General features: G+C 41.5%; 1 protein-coding gene across 1 annotated transcript in view; it reads right to left on the reverse strand.

Annotated features, from left to right (window-relative positions):
- The window catches only part of LOC109230890 (protein SDA1 homolog), a 7,396-nt gene extending 663 nt beyond the window's left edge, over positions 1-6,733 (reverse strand). The window contains exons 1-14 of the mRNA XM_019396360.1: positions 6,187-6,733; positions 3,646-3,822; positions 3,430-3,554; positions 3,218-3,356; positions 2,678-2,827; positions 2,537-2,590; positions 2,313-2,408; positions 2,152-2,211; positions 1,988-2,062; positions 1,847-1,900; positions 1,648-1,749; positions 919-1,548; positions 674-772; positions 248-355 (exon numbers count right to left, since the gene is read on the reverse strand). Coding sequence (XP_019251905.1) covers positions 248-355; positions 674-772; positions 919-1,548; positions 1,648-1,749; positions 1,847-1,900; positions 1,988-2,062; positions 2,152-2,211; positions 2,313-2,408; positions 2,537-2,590; positions 2,678-2,827; positions 3,218-3,356; positions 3,430-3,554; positions 3,646-3,822; positions 6,187-6,609 — 2,292 coding nt within the window. The 5' untranslated portion in view covers positions 6,610-6,733. The remainder of the gene's footprint in view (positions 1-247; positions 356-673; positions 773-918; positions 1,549-1,647; positions 1,750-1,846; positions 1,901-1,987; positions 2,063-2,151; positions 2,212-2,312; positions 2,409-2,536; positions 2,591-2,677; positions 2,828-3,217; positions 3,357-3,429; positions 3,555-3,645; positions 3,823-6,186) is intronic.

Below are 14,182 nucleotides of genomic sequence, written 5' to 3' on the forward strand. Positions count from 1 at the left end.
GTGGGGGGGGGGGGGGGGGGGGGCAGCTTACTATGTATTAAGTGTAGAGTTCCTTATGAAATGCTGAGTTCCCCATTCTTAAACAAAAAAATAGTTAATTAGCTCCGAAACTTGGCAAATAGTAACAAAAAGCTGGGCAAAAACAAAACATTACATCACGGAACTAGGAATTACCGAATAAGAGAAATTTAGAAATATGCAATGCTAAGCTCTAGTAAATGAAATCATTTACAAACAACAGAAGTACCTTCTTCTTTTTCAGAGCTGTTTTAGCCTGGTATCTCCCTCTATCCTCTCTGCCAGCCCTAATAATCGCCAGTCGTTCTTCCTTGCTAAGCTTCTTTCGTATGTTAGCCTAAAGTAGTAGAAATAATAGCATAAGATGCAACACTGTTAGGGCAGAAGATTGCAAGTAACAAGAAACAAAACAGCCAACTCCTAAAGTAAATCAAACAAAAGGGGACAAAAGTTTGTGTCCAGCAACCAGAATTTGAAAGCTACTGCAGCACAATCTAAAATCCTCTTTTATCAGCTTAACATTGAGGGAAGCATTTTCTTTTTCATTCTCCCCTATTTTTTTCGTGGGGGAAGCATTTTCTTGAACCAATTCGTAATTCCAAATACAATATTGACTGCAGAAAAATAAATGCTGTGAAAGTGTCTGGCACCTAACCTCAAGTTTAGCAGCATCAACTCTTTTAGTACTAAGCTGGTCAGAGCTGGGAATCTTAAATCCATGTTGTGCTAAAACAGTCCTCGCATCCTTTTTAGCCTATGAGCAAAAACAGAGAAATGTTACAGCAATAAAAATATCTGCTTCTGTAGGAGGAAGTTCAGGGCATTAGAACTTGTAAGGTCATGGAACATAAATGAAGAATTCATTGCAAGTGGGCTTGAGTTTCTTCAGAATCAGCATACCTTGAGTTCTTTGATTCTTTGGAAGTCCTCATTAGATAGAATACCATCCTCCATATTCAAGGAGTTATGTTCCATTTTCGCCCCTGCTAATTTCTTTAAAGCACGAAGGCTATTACTGGCGGCATTTACATCAATATCAGATATTTTCCTTTTTATTCCTTTAGATTCCTTTTCATCCACATCATCCTCTTCAGAAGCCCAGCTATTATTATCCTGCATTTTACTGTCATCAATATCCTCTTCTTCACCATCACTCTCATCATCTTCAGTGGCATCAGCACTATCAATGGCATCATCATTTTCTGAGAATTCTTCAGCAGCTTGCGCTTTGTCATGTTCATCAGTATCACATGCATCATCAATTTCACAATCATAACCACTAGAGTCACCAGATTCACCATCGGAAGCATCATCTTCGCCAGGGTCAACATCTTCATCACTTTGATCATCATGGTCAGACAAGCCAACAGATCCTTCCTCTATATCATCATCACCGTCAGTATCCTCCTGCTCCAGCAACTCAATGCCCGGAATGCTGCTGGCAACACTAACCTCACCAAATGCCTTAGGCCTTGCTTTTGGGTTAGTAGGGCGTCCTCTATCCTTCTTAACTAGAAGTGAAGGGCAAACCTGCAAGCAATTGTCACCGTCGAGCCAAATAAAACTTCACTGATTCTTAACATGTACTATATTTTAGGAGAGAGAGGGAAAGAAGGCAATTTGTTGTACCTCCCTGAACAAAGTAAGAAGTGATCGAGCCGATGACGAAACTGCCTTCTCATTTGATTTTTTATACAACACAAGGTCTTGCAGCAAATCTTCTGTCATCAACTAAAAAAAAAGGATGAAATGAAAAAAGTTGTGAATGTACCAACACGTAAGACCGTATATTATAAATGCCAAATACTTGGGCAAACATTATACATACCAAAGGCATGCGTAAACATATTTCTCGAATTACATTGATTCCAACAGATATAGCCTGGAAATTTCAAATACAGATAGAGCATTAATTTTGTTTACGTACAACATATATGATCCTAATGAGATATGAGGTCATTTCGGATACCTCGGGTCTTGAACGGTCATGCACGAACTGATTGACTATTTGTTTAAATAATGGTTCAACTGCATCAGGAGGCACCTGGTCAAGAAAAGATATCATCTGAGCAGGAGAAGGCTAGCAAGTTTATCAAAAGAAGCCAAAAAATTGCAGAACAAAAAGCACCATACCATATCATGACATGCCTGAACTGCTGCAGCAAGCAAATTTGTCACATCACGCTGATGGGGCTGCAATGATAAGAACATCCATGGACCAACCTTAAGTATGAACATGAAAGAACACCGCCAAAAGATATATAAACTGTGATGCCAAAGGAAATTTAAAATACCTGAACATATCTCTGAAGGTAAGGATAAAAGTTCAACAAAATCAAGTGATGAAGCCCAACTGTTCGGGCAATTACTTTCAGCATCATCATCTTAACCTGGAGGGAGACGGGAAATGAACAAATATGTAGTTTCAAGGATGGCCCCCAAAGGAAAATACTACATTGGGAAGTCCAGTCCAGTTGCAACAAAGCAAAACTACAGGAAATAAAGAAGGGCAATCTACCTCAAACCTCTCATTGCAAGTCTGAAGACGTGAGAACAGCTTTTCAGCAAATCCCTGCATGAAAATATGTACCATGGGTATCTTTTCCACAGATTCCAAATCACAAAGACTGCATCATAGAGTACTAAGAACTAAAAAAACCTGTGCATCCTTTAAGTGGTTTAATGGGGAAGAATAACCAGTGCTGTTATTGTCAGATTGCATGCGCTGCTGCTTCTTCATGCTGCGGACGACACGCTGCAACTTTGCTTGCTTTTTCCTTTTGCTGGCTGATGTACCCTTATTATTTGCCTAGACGTGCACGCAGAGTAAGTACAACAGATTTGATGAATATTTACCACAACAGAGGGCAAACTTTCACTACTCTCTTGAGATTTCGAACTAAGTTAAGTATTGAAAGCCAGAGATAACAGTTGTAAGCAGATCCTAAATTTGCAGATCCAAATTTGGAAACTGATTATTCCACTCCAAAACAGAAGGATCAGTGAGTGCAAGAAACTCATATGCATGCTTTCCAATCTAAACCGGAATGCACAAAATCTTGAGCCATTATTTTATACTAGTGCTTAATATGATCAATAATCTCATAGAATAAAAAATAAAGAGTGAAAAAAATGCTGACATGAATTTAAATAACCATTTAATGAATGATATACATGAGAATTTAATATGAGAACCAACCTTATAAATAGCCTCTTTATTTACCACAACCTGAGGCTGAGTGGCTGTCTGCTCATCTTCACTATCTGCCATATCACTATCTGAGTCGTCTTCAATTTTCTCATAATCAAGAATAAAGGATAAAGAAGCAACCATAATCCTGAGGAATGTAAACAAGAGCTTTAGTTGTAAACTGATGAATTCAGTGAGCAACAATTAGCAACAATGCCTACCTCGATGATGAATGAAAGCATGCCGAACATACAGCATTTGCTGTTCTATCATCAAACCACACTTTTCTCCGATGAAGTTCACAAAGTGTGATGAGTGCTCTTTTTGCTTTCGCTTCATCCTCTTGCTATCACATTTTAGTATCCCAAATAAGAAGAATGTCAATTTTCAACCAAAAGGTTCAGAAGGCATTACAATAGAAAAAGGCGGAACCAAACCTGTAGCAAGGCAAACAAAATATTCTGAAGTGCCCGATTCTTTGTATCATTCTTGTGCTTCTGATTCAAACGTCTAATACTATGGACAATATGTGAGAAAGCCAATTTTCTCAAAACCCTATCCCCCAGAGTCTGGAGCTCCATGAACAATGCAAGTGTCTCCCCAATGTCAACAATCTGAAAGAAAACATATTGTCAAGGTTGATCTACATTATTTCCTTTATTAATTTGTCGGGTAATATTTCATCAATATTGATCTACATTAATTCTTTAACCAACTTGATTACAAAGGTATTCAATTGGTTTTTTCATGACTAACACATCCATGTTGAGTGAGCCTTCAGTTACTATGTGATACACATATTATTGCAATTATCCTGACATGAACAAGAAAGGACAAAATAAAACGAAATCTTGATTTCAGAATCATCCTAGGCAGGACCATGCCAAGCTTATCCTTCTCCTTCGAATTTTATGGATTTCTTTGGACGGACCATTGAAAAAACATCGAGGAGCAGTACTTCCTTGGTTTTGAAAAAATCAAAATCTACTTTTGCGTCATGCACCAACAAAATATGCTATTTTCCTATTAGTTTGTAGTTCCGCAAACAATTAAAAGAACCAACAGGAAAGCAGGTGACCTATTTTCGACTGAATAAACCATTTTAGTATTGGTTGAAAATGGGTTTAACCTATATTAAACCATAGTTTAAATGGGTAGTTTGGATGTGTTCCTATCATGGCCAGTTGGGTGAGTCGAACTATTTCGGGTTGAAATTGCCACCACTGGTTGGACCCGGACCCACTGCCTATAAAGTTATAAACATAGTAATAGTTGTTGTTGTTATTTTTGTATAAAAACATAACGCTTGAAGGGTGATGTTTTTTCCTCTTTGCAACCATTACTTTGATATTTACTTATCAAGTCAAATTAACATCTTAAACTTTGCGCTCAATCAAACATCATCCCATATAAAATCGAGGAACTAGTACAACAACAACAACTAAAGAGTTGTGGAGTCTATTTCTTGCTACACCTGGCATACGAAGGACCATGCCAAACTCTAATTAGGAGCTTCTCTTGTGTTGGTATAGAAATGGACTCAACAAAAAGCCCCTTAAAATTTGGAATACCATCACACAAGTTATTTGGTGGATAGTCTGGACAGAAAAAAATAGCAGAATTTTTTAAGGCAGCAAAAGAAACACTCATAGCCTTTAAGTTTACAGCTTTTACTTTGCCAGCTCTTTGGTGCAATTCGGCTTTTACTCAGGACGTAGGTACCATGTTATACACAATCGACGAATTGCACAGTTTGTAATTACATCATTGAAGGATTCGCTTAGTGCCGATCCTACTTTAATAAATTTCCTTATTCAAGTAGTGATACCTTTCGATTAGAGTAGAACTAGTCTCAATCCCGAATAAGTTGGGGTCAGTTGTATCCTATATGAATCATGACCGACCATATACTCCATATAAACTCATCTCAGATTATACATGAATATAATTAACAATTAAAAAAACACTAGAAGTTCTTTATATTTTCTATTGACATATAAATCTCTGAAAGGCTAAACTACTCCTTGAAAAGCATGGAATGTAAAGCAAAAGTTCTAACATGACTAGAAAATCAAATTGAGGAGCACACCTTTCGATTAATGAGTAGAATTAAAGCTTGAGTACTATAAACACTAGAGGTTCTTTATATTTTCTACTGTCATATAAATCTCTGTTAAACAACTCCTAGAAAAAGTATGGAACATAAAGCAAAAGTGCTAACATGACTAAATATATAAAATTGAGGAGCACTAGCATACTTCCAATTAATGAGTAGAATTAGAGCAATAGAGCTTGATTAATATAAACACTAGAAGTTCATTATATTTTCTAATGAGGTATTAAATCTCTAAAAGGCTAAACGACTCCTAAAAAAGCTTAGGATGTAAAGTAAAAGTGCTAACATTCCATAAAAATACAATTGAGCATCGATACCTTTCGATTAGTGAGTACAATTAGAGCTCGGGTAATACAAAGACTAGAAGTTCTTTATATTTTCTACTGACGTACAAATCTCCGAAAGGCTAAACAACTCCTAAAAAAGCATAGGATGTAAAGTAAAAAAGTGCTAAAATGACCTAAAAATTGAGGATAGAATTCCTTTCGATTAATTAGTAGAATTAGAGCTTGAGTAACATAAACACTAGAAGTTCTTTATATTTTCTACTGAGGTATAAATTTCTAAAGGGCTAAACAACTCCTAAAAAAGCATAGGAAATAAAAGTGCTAACAAGAGTAAAAATAAATGAGAATCGATACATTTCTATTAATGAGTAGACTTAGAGCTTGAGTAATATAAACACTAGAAATTCTTTATATATTCTACTGAGGCGATGCTTTTTTCTCTTTTCAACCAATACTTCAATATTTTCTAAACAAGTCAAATTAACATCCTAAACTCTATGCTCAATCAAATATCATCACATATAAAACGAACTGGAGTGCATTATTAAATAGAAAGTCAGATTGAGGAGCGATACCTTTCGATTAAGTAGCAAAATCAGAGCTTGAGTAACATGAACACGTAACCCAGAAGGCAAAGTCCTCGCCGAAGAACGAAGCAACTGAGCTAACTCTTTAGGGAAATTAACGAGCTGTTTAGGGTAAAAAGGCGTAACGTGTGATAAAAACATCGCACGTTCACCTAAGTCCTTTGAAACCGTAGGGTCAGTGGACACACCGCTAAGGGAAGTGAAATTAAGTGCGGCTTGTTGTTCGAATAGTTCCATTGAGGATTTGAATTGATTGTATACTAACGTTAGTTCTGATTCGTAACCTTCTGGATCGCATTTCATCTTTGATTGTAGATTTGGTAAGCTTAGTTTTTCGGATGTGAGGCCTGAGGCTGCGATTCCCTCCGCCGTTAGCTCCGACGGCCCGTGACGGCCGGAAATTGGAGACATGTTGAACGGAGAATATGTGTGCAAGTGTATGTGTGAAATAGAAACCCTAGTAAAACCCTATTGGGGACGATGATGATAAAGGGGCTTAGCTTTAATGATTTTATGGTTGTAGCTTTGAGACAGTGTGTACTGTTTTAGTTTGAGGGAAGGGTAGTTTGGTCGTGAAAGTACAACTAGATAAAGCCGGAAAGATAAAAATATGACTAATCCAAATTAGCGTCAGGAAAAGCCACTTGGGGAAGGGCTCCTAGCAAAGACAACTTCATTCACCAAAGTCACACCCTTTTTTTCGTTGAGCCAAATGTTTGATTTTTTTTTTGTTGAGCATCCAATAAATTATCTTTTTTAGTATATTGTCACGTCCTTAGTCGTTAACTAAGTACACGTGCGGCACTTGACAACTTGCTCACGATCTTGCACAATTTGCTCACGTTCTTACTATGCCAAGTCAGCCTTACTACATTTAAGATCGCTAAGAGAATGGTAGAAAGAACACAAGAGAATTGTTAAAGGAAGCTTTGTATTAGAGAGAGAATTGTTTGCTTCGTGAATTAAAAATGAGCGGCCCCCTTTATATACTAGTCTCCTAGGGGCTGGTGTGTATATATTAATTGTTACACAAGTCTTTAGTATTTACAAGATAAAGGTTTTCTCAAGAACTCTCTCCAAACGTAGAAGATTGAAGGACTTCCCTAGCAAATCTATAGGGATCTAGGATCTTCCTAAGAAAATGTCCATACTTCTCTAGAATCTTCTCACAAATGCTAGCCTTCCTCCTATGTAAGCTTCCACATGGCATTAATATATGCCAAATGGCGTTTATGTGGCATGATGACATGGAGGCTCATCACGCACTCTCCCACCTAATATTGCGACGACCGCGACGCAATGTTGTTGCATGAACTCTCGGATTTTATCTTTGAATTTCCATAAGTCTTCATAACGTTCCCACGTGGCCTCCTCCGGTGATTGCCCCTTCCAATGGACGAGGAACATAGCGGTGGCTTTTTGCCCTTGTTTTCGCCAGGCCTGGTAATCCATGATACCCTCAATCTCCCGATCATGCGAGGCGGTGATAGTAATAGGCGCTCGACTTGATTGGCCCCTACTCGGATCATCCTTATCTTCATGATATAGTTTAAGCATGCTGGCATGGAAGACAGGGTAGATCTTAAGATACGATGGCATGTCAAGCTTGTATGAGATCTTGCCTACCTTGGCGACGATCTTAAATGGCCCCTCATACTTGCGAATCAGATTTTGATGCATGCCTCGTAGTGCCTTGAACTGTCTTAGGTTAAAGTTTACCATGACCATGTTCCCAACTCTATAGTCCGTGGGGCGCCGCTTACGGTCCGAAAACTTCTTCATCTTTTTAGCTGCCTTATCCAAGTAGGACTTAGTAGTGTAAAGCTGCTCCTCCCATCCTTTGGCCATATGATAAGCCCCCAAACTCTTTCCCTCGAATGCGGCTGGTAATGAATGTGGAGTTTGTGGTTGTTGGCCTGTGGCTAGCTCAAATGGTGTCCGCCCCGTGGACTTACTCCACTGCAAGTTATAAGAGAATTGGGCGATGTTTAGGAGCCTTGCCCAATCTTTCTGATGCGCGCTTACATAATGCCTCAAGTAGCATTCTAGTAAGGCATTGACCCGTTCTGTTTGTCCATCCGTATGTGGGTGGAAACTAGTAGAAAAGTGCAATTCCGTGCCAAGTATGTCGAATAACTCTCTCCAAAAGTTCCTAGTAAAACGGGGGTCTCGATGACTGATAATATGCCTTGGTAAGCCCCAATACTTTACCACTTTCTTAAAGAATAACTTGGCGGCTTCCTTGGCGGTGCAACCTGGTGAGGCAGGCATGAAGGTGGCATATTTAGAAAATCTATCTACGACCACCATAATAGTACCATAACCATCGTACTTCGGTAGACAAGTGATAAAGTCCATAGTCACGCTCTCCCATGGACGCTCTACGACTGGTAACTGTTCCAAAAGTCATCCGGGCTACTGTTGCTCAACCTTGTCCTGCTGACAGACAAGACAAGTCTGCACATAACACTCTATGTCATTTTGCATGCGTGGCCAATAGTAGACTGACTCAACCAAGGCCCTAGTGCGACATTGGCCTGGATGACCAGCCCACATTGTGTCATGACTCTCCCTTATGATCTGCCATCTAATGTCTCCAAACTTAGGCACGTAAACCCGCCGACCCGTAGTAAGCAATAGGCCGTCTTCTACCCAAAAACATCTCGTCTTGCCCCGGTTGGCTAACTCTATAAGCTATTTGGCTGCTGGATCATGTTGCATACCTTCTTTTATAGTCTCACGAATGTCCCAACTTGCTGAAGTGATGGCAGCAAGCTCAGCTTTCTGGCTCAAGGCATCGGCTACAGCATTACCTTTGCCCGGCTTGTACTCCAGCACATAATCAAACTCGGCCAAGAAATCCTGCCACCTAGCTTGTTTTGGTGTGAGCTTCTTCTGCGTCTGAAAGTAGCTAGTAGCCATATTGTCGGTTTGACCATGAACCTCGACCCGAGCAATAATGTCGCCATGTACGAAGGCAATGTATAATGGTAGACATCTCCTTCTCTTGCACTGTGTAGCGTCGCTCCATCTCATTTAGCTTGCGGCTCTCAAAAGTTATGGGATACTTATCCTGTATCAGGACACCCCCAATGGCAAAGTCTGAGGCATCTATGTGCACCTCAAATGTCTTGGCAAAGTCAGGTAACGCTAAGACTGGTTCCTCTGTTACAACTGCCTTAAGGCCTTCAAACACCTTTTGACAATGCTCCGTTCAAACCCATGGCTTGTTCTTCTTTAGCAATTCAGTAAATGGTGTGGCCTTTGCTAAGTAGCCAGTGATGAACCGATGATAGTAGTTAACAAGGCCAAGGAAAGATCTCAACTCAGTTACCTTTATAGGTGTCTTCCACTCCTGGATAGCACGTACCTTAGCCTCGTCCATGCGTAGCTCTCCATTACTAATGACATGGCCTAAGAAGTGCGACTTTGATTGTGCAAACTTGTTTCTCCCTCTTGATATATAGCTCGTTCTCCCGCAAGACTTGGAAAACCTTCCTTAAGTGCTCCATGTGCTCCTCCAAGGTGTTGTTGTTGATGACTATGTCGTCTAGGTAGACTACCACTAACTGATCAAGGTAGGGATGGAAAATCTTGTTCATAAGGGTGCAAAATGTGGCGGTGCATTGGTTAAGCCGAAGGGCATCACCAACCACTCAAAGGCTCCATATCTCATCACACATGTTGTCTTCAGCTCATCCCCTTCTGCAATGCGAACCTGGTAGTAGCCCTTGCGAAGATTGATCGCTGCCGACTCGACACTACACTAAGGTAGGAAGAGCGGGTCGCAATAGCTTTTACCCGAATAGTGGTTCGGGATCGAATTTCCACAGGGAGCTAGTAGTGGAGTTGTATTATCTGTCTAGACTAGTGATGCGGTTGTGCTTCTAATATCACTTCAAACATCTTTGGTTTTTCTTTGATTTTTATATCTACTTTTATAAAACTAATGATTAAAACTAAATTATGCTACGAAAATATTGCTAAGTTATATTTAATATAGAGAAAGGCACTAGGGTCGTGGCATTGCCTAGGTGGCTAATTAATGGGTAGATGCTACTAAGGATAGATTGACATATTTGGGGCTTATGCTATAACCGTTGTACAATTGTACCCACTCTCGCACCTCTCGGTAAAGAGAGTGATTTTGCCCAATTGACTCTCTCGAGATCAATTGGGTAGGCCAATTAAACCAAGCAACTAGGGTTCAAGTAGGGTGATTACTCTCTCGAGATTTAACCTGTTAATTGGTACTACCATTTCTCATGGGTCCATCCCAATTCCTTGTTGGGTCAATTTTGGGGTTATGGGCTCTTTCTCAAGAAGAGTTAAACCCACAAAGCTAGAATCAGTGTTTGCAACCACCAATCCTTAATTAAAACCTAAAATCAACCCAAATAACAAACACCCAATATCAATCTTACCTTAGATGGCAACACCCATCAATTACCCACACTATGGTTGAGCCACAACCCTAGCTAGTGAGTAGCTACTCATGCTAGATACAGAAATTGAAGAAATAGATGAAGAAGTAAGCATATTAATTAATTGCTAGGAAGAAAATACAATAATGAAGAGCAAAAGTGCCAAAAATGGCTACAATATTCGGTCTCACGAGCTCAGCTGCGTTCAGAACATAAAACTTAACCTAAAAATGGAAAAAGGTCCTATTTATACTAGGCTAGAAAAACTAGACAAAAATACCCCTGCGGGGTCAGCGCGGACCGCGCAAACATGACCGCGCAAACATGACCGCGGCCGCACTGGCTCTTGAACTCCTGGTTTCTGCTTTTCTGAAGTTGAGGACCGCGGACCGCGTGAAAATGTAGCGCGCCCACAGTGGAAGTTAGCGCGGCCGCGCAGAAATGAACGCGAGCCACTTTGCTTGGAAGTGGCCAAATTTTTGCTCTCTGAATCTCTGCTCCGCGGACCGCGTAAAAGAGTAGCGCGGCCGCGGAGCCTGGCCGCGGACCGCGTAGAAATGACCGCGGCCGCATAGCAGGCTCCTTGAATCTGCCATCCTCTGAACCTCCTAGTGCGGCCGCGTTCACAGTTGCGCGGTCCGCACTAGGTCCTCTTTTCCTCAACTTCCTTAGTCTTTGACACTTGAGCAGGTTTCACTCCTTTCTGAGCCGATATTTGACATTCGTCGCTTTGTTGATCAAACCTGCAATCAAGTATAACTTGTGAGCATTTTGGGACTATTTTGTAGCAATTTATAACCAAAGCATAGGCAAGTAGGGGCATAAAACACGTTAAAATCCCAACTTATCAAAGATCCAACTTGGTAAAGTACTTGGCTTGCCCAAGTCTATCGAACAAGTCAGCAATGAGTGGGATCGGGTACTTATTCTTCATTGTGACTTTATTATGTGCTCGGTAGTCTATGCATAAGCGCAACAATCCATCCTTCTTCTTCTGGAACAATACTGACGCGCCGAAAGGTGCCTTTGATGGGTGAATGTGACCACCATCTAGCAGCTCTTTCAATTGTTTCCTGAGCTCCTCTATCTCGGGCGATGCGATACGATATAGGGAAAATGCGGGTGGCTTAGCCCCTGGCTCCAATTCAATCTTGTGATCCACCTCTCGCCAAGGCGGCAAGTGCTTAGGCAACTCCTTGGGCATGACATCTTTGTTTTCTTCAAGGAACTTCTCTATGCAAGGCGACAGTATCTCTTGAAAACTCTTGTCATCCTCTAGACTTGCAATGGTTGCCACGAACGTCGGCTCCCCCTTCTTGATCCCCTTGACAACCTGCATAGTTGAGAGTTGTGCTGATCTGTCCGTGCGACATAGTCACTGTAGGTACCATGCAAGCTCCTTCTCGCTCCATAACCAAGAGACGTTGGAGGTAGGGGTCGATCAAAGTATGACAATGCTAAAGAACTCTTGCCTCAGTATGATGTCAAAGATATCCATAGCGGTTACGGTAAAGTTTGTCATACCTTTCCAAGTTCCCAATTTGACACCAACTCCATTAGCTACCCCATGAGCATTTTGTACCTCGGCATTCACGGTCTTGACACGAGAGTTGGTTGGAGCAAGCTTCAATTCTAGTCTCTTTGAGGCAGCCTCAGTCACGAAATTATGAGTTGCTCCAGTATCCACCATTGCACGAGCGGGCTTGTTGTTTATGGTGAGATCTACGTACTGATTGCCATTCTCGATAGGTTGGATAGCTTGCTTCATGACAGTACCACATAATCCGATCATACCCAATTGTGCGATTCCCGAACTCTCTCTTTGCGGCTGCTCCTTCCGTTCACGGACCATGGCACTGAGGCTCTTGAGGTCGGGACAATTCCTGAAGCCGTGCGGCCCTCCGCATATATAGAATCCCTTCTTCTCGGACTGCGCCTCCTTCTAGGCGTAGCCCTGACGGCCACTCGACTTTTTGGAATCTTGAGTCTTCGAGTATTGTTGTTGTATATCCTTGCCTTTGCCACGTTCTCCCCCCCCTGACATTGTTAACCTTTGACTCATTGCCTTTGCCTTTGTCGTGCTTTTCATGCCTGAAATCCATCAATGATTCGGCCTCCACTATGGCTTGGTCTATATCCGCAACTTGCCGGTGTTGCAAATCCTGCTTAGCCCAATTTTGCAACCCGTCCATGAAGTGGAACAACAAGTCACCATTGGTAAGGTTGGGAATTTGAAGCATAAGGGTAGTGAACTCCTTGACATAGTCACATATGCTCCCTGTTTGCTTCAACTCCCTGAGCTTGCGCCTTGCCTCGTACAAGACATTGTTTGGAAAGAACTATCGCTTGAACTCAGCTTTGAACTGGTCCCACGTGCTAATAGTACATAGACCTTTATCCACGTCGGCCATCTTCCTTCTCCACCATAGCATGGCAGTCTCTGAGAGGTACAGTACCGCAGTGTTGATCTTGGCCTCGTCGTCCCTCACTTTGCCATGCCTGAAGTAGTTCTCCAAGTGCCAAAGGAAGTTTTCCACTTATTTTGCATCACGAACACCTTTGAACACCGGGGGTTTGGGAGCCTCGATCTTGGCCTCCCTCGTCACCACAACATTGTTGGCTGCCTCGGTCATGCCAGCATCGATATGCTCCTCGTGTGACTCTATCTTTGCCTTCATAGCATTGATAGTACTCAAAGCCTCCATGAGTCTGCACTCTAAGGCAATGATGGTTTGCCTTAGTTCCATCTGGGTATGTGTACATCCCTCCAAGTCATTTCGAATACTCTCAATCTCTTCAAGAGTGTGCCCCTCAAGAACGCTAAGGGTGTTTTCCACCTTCCCCAAGCGTTGGCCAAATATCTCGACGGCGTCCATCCCCGCATTCACCTTTATTACCCATTCTTTACTGAGCGAGACGTCCTCCGGCAGGACCTCCACTTCATCCTTGCTCGCCTCAGTGGCAGATGGTTCTTGGGATGTAAGCCCCTCATTTGGCACCATCTCGGGCGGTACCTCCTGACTCTTGTTGGTGGCATTCCTCTTTTTGTTGCGGATGCTCTTGCCAACAGCATGCTGGATGATGTTGGAAGCATTAATTTCTCCCTCGTTCACCATTCCCTTAGTTGCAACCTTTGCTCTAATACCACGTTGTCACATCCTTAGTTGTTAATTAAGTACACGCGTGACACTTGACAACTTGCTTACGATCTTGTACAACTTGCTCATGCTCTTGAGTGAATTAGAAATGATGGACCCCTTTATATACTAGTCTCCTAGGGGCTAGTGTGTAAATTTTAATCGTTACACAAGTCCTTAGTATTTACAAGATAAGGGCTTTCTCTAGAACTCTCTCCAAATCTAGAAGATCCCAAGGATTTTCCTAGTAAATCTATATGGATCTAGGGTCTTCCCAAGGAAATGTCCATACTTTTCTAGAATCTTCTCACAAATGCTGGCCTTCCTCCTATGTAAGCTTCCACATGGCATTAATATACGCCAAATGGCGTTTATGTGGCATGATGACATGGTGGGTCATCACAATATTGTTTGAAAAACTTT

Source organism: Nicotiana attenuata, chromosome 8 (assembly GCF_001879085.1).
Source record: "Nicotiana attenuata strain UT chromosome 8, NIATTr2, whole genome shotgun sequence".
Lineage (NCBI taxonomy): Eukaryota > Viridiplantae > Streptophyta > Magnoliopsida > Solanales > Solanaceae > Nicotiana > Nicotiana attenuata.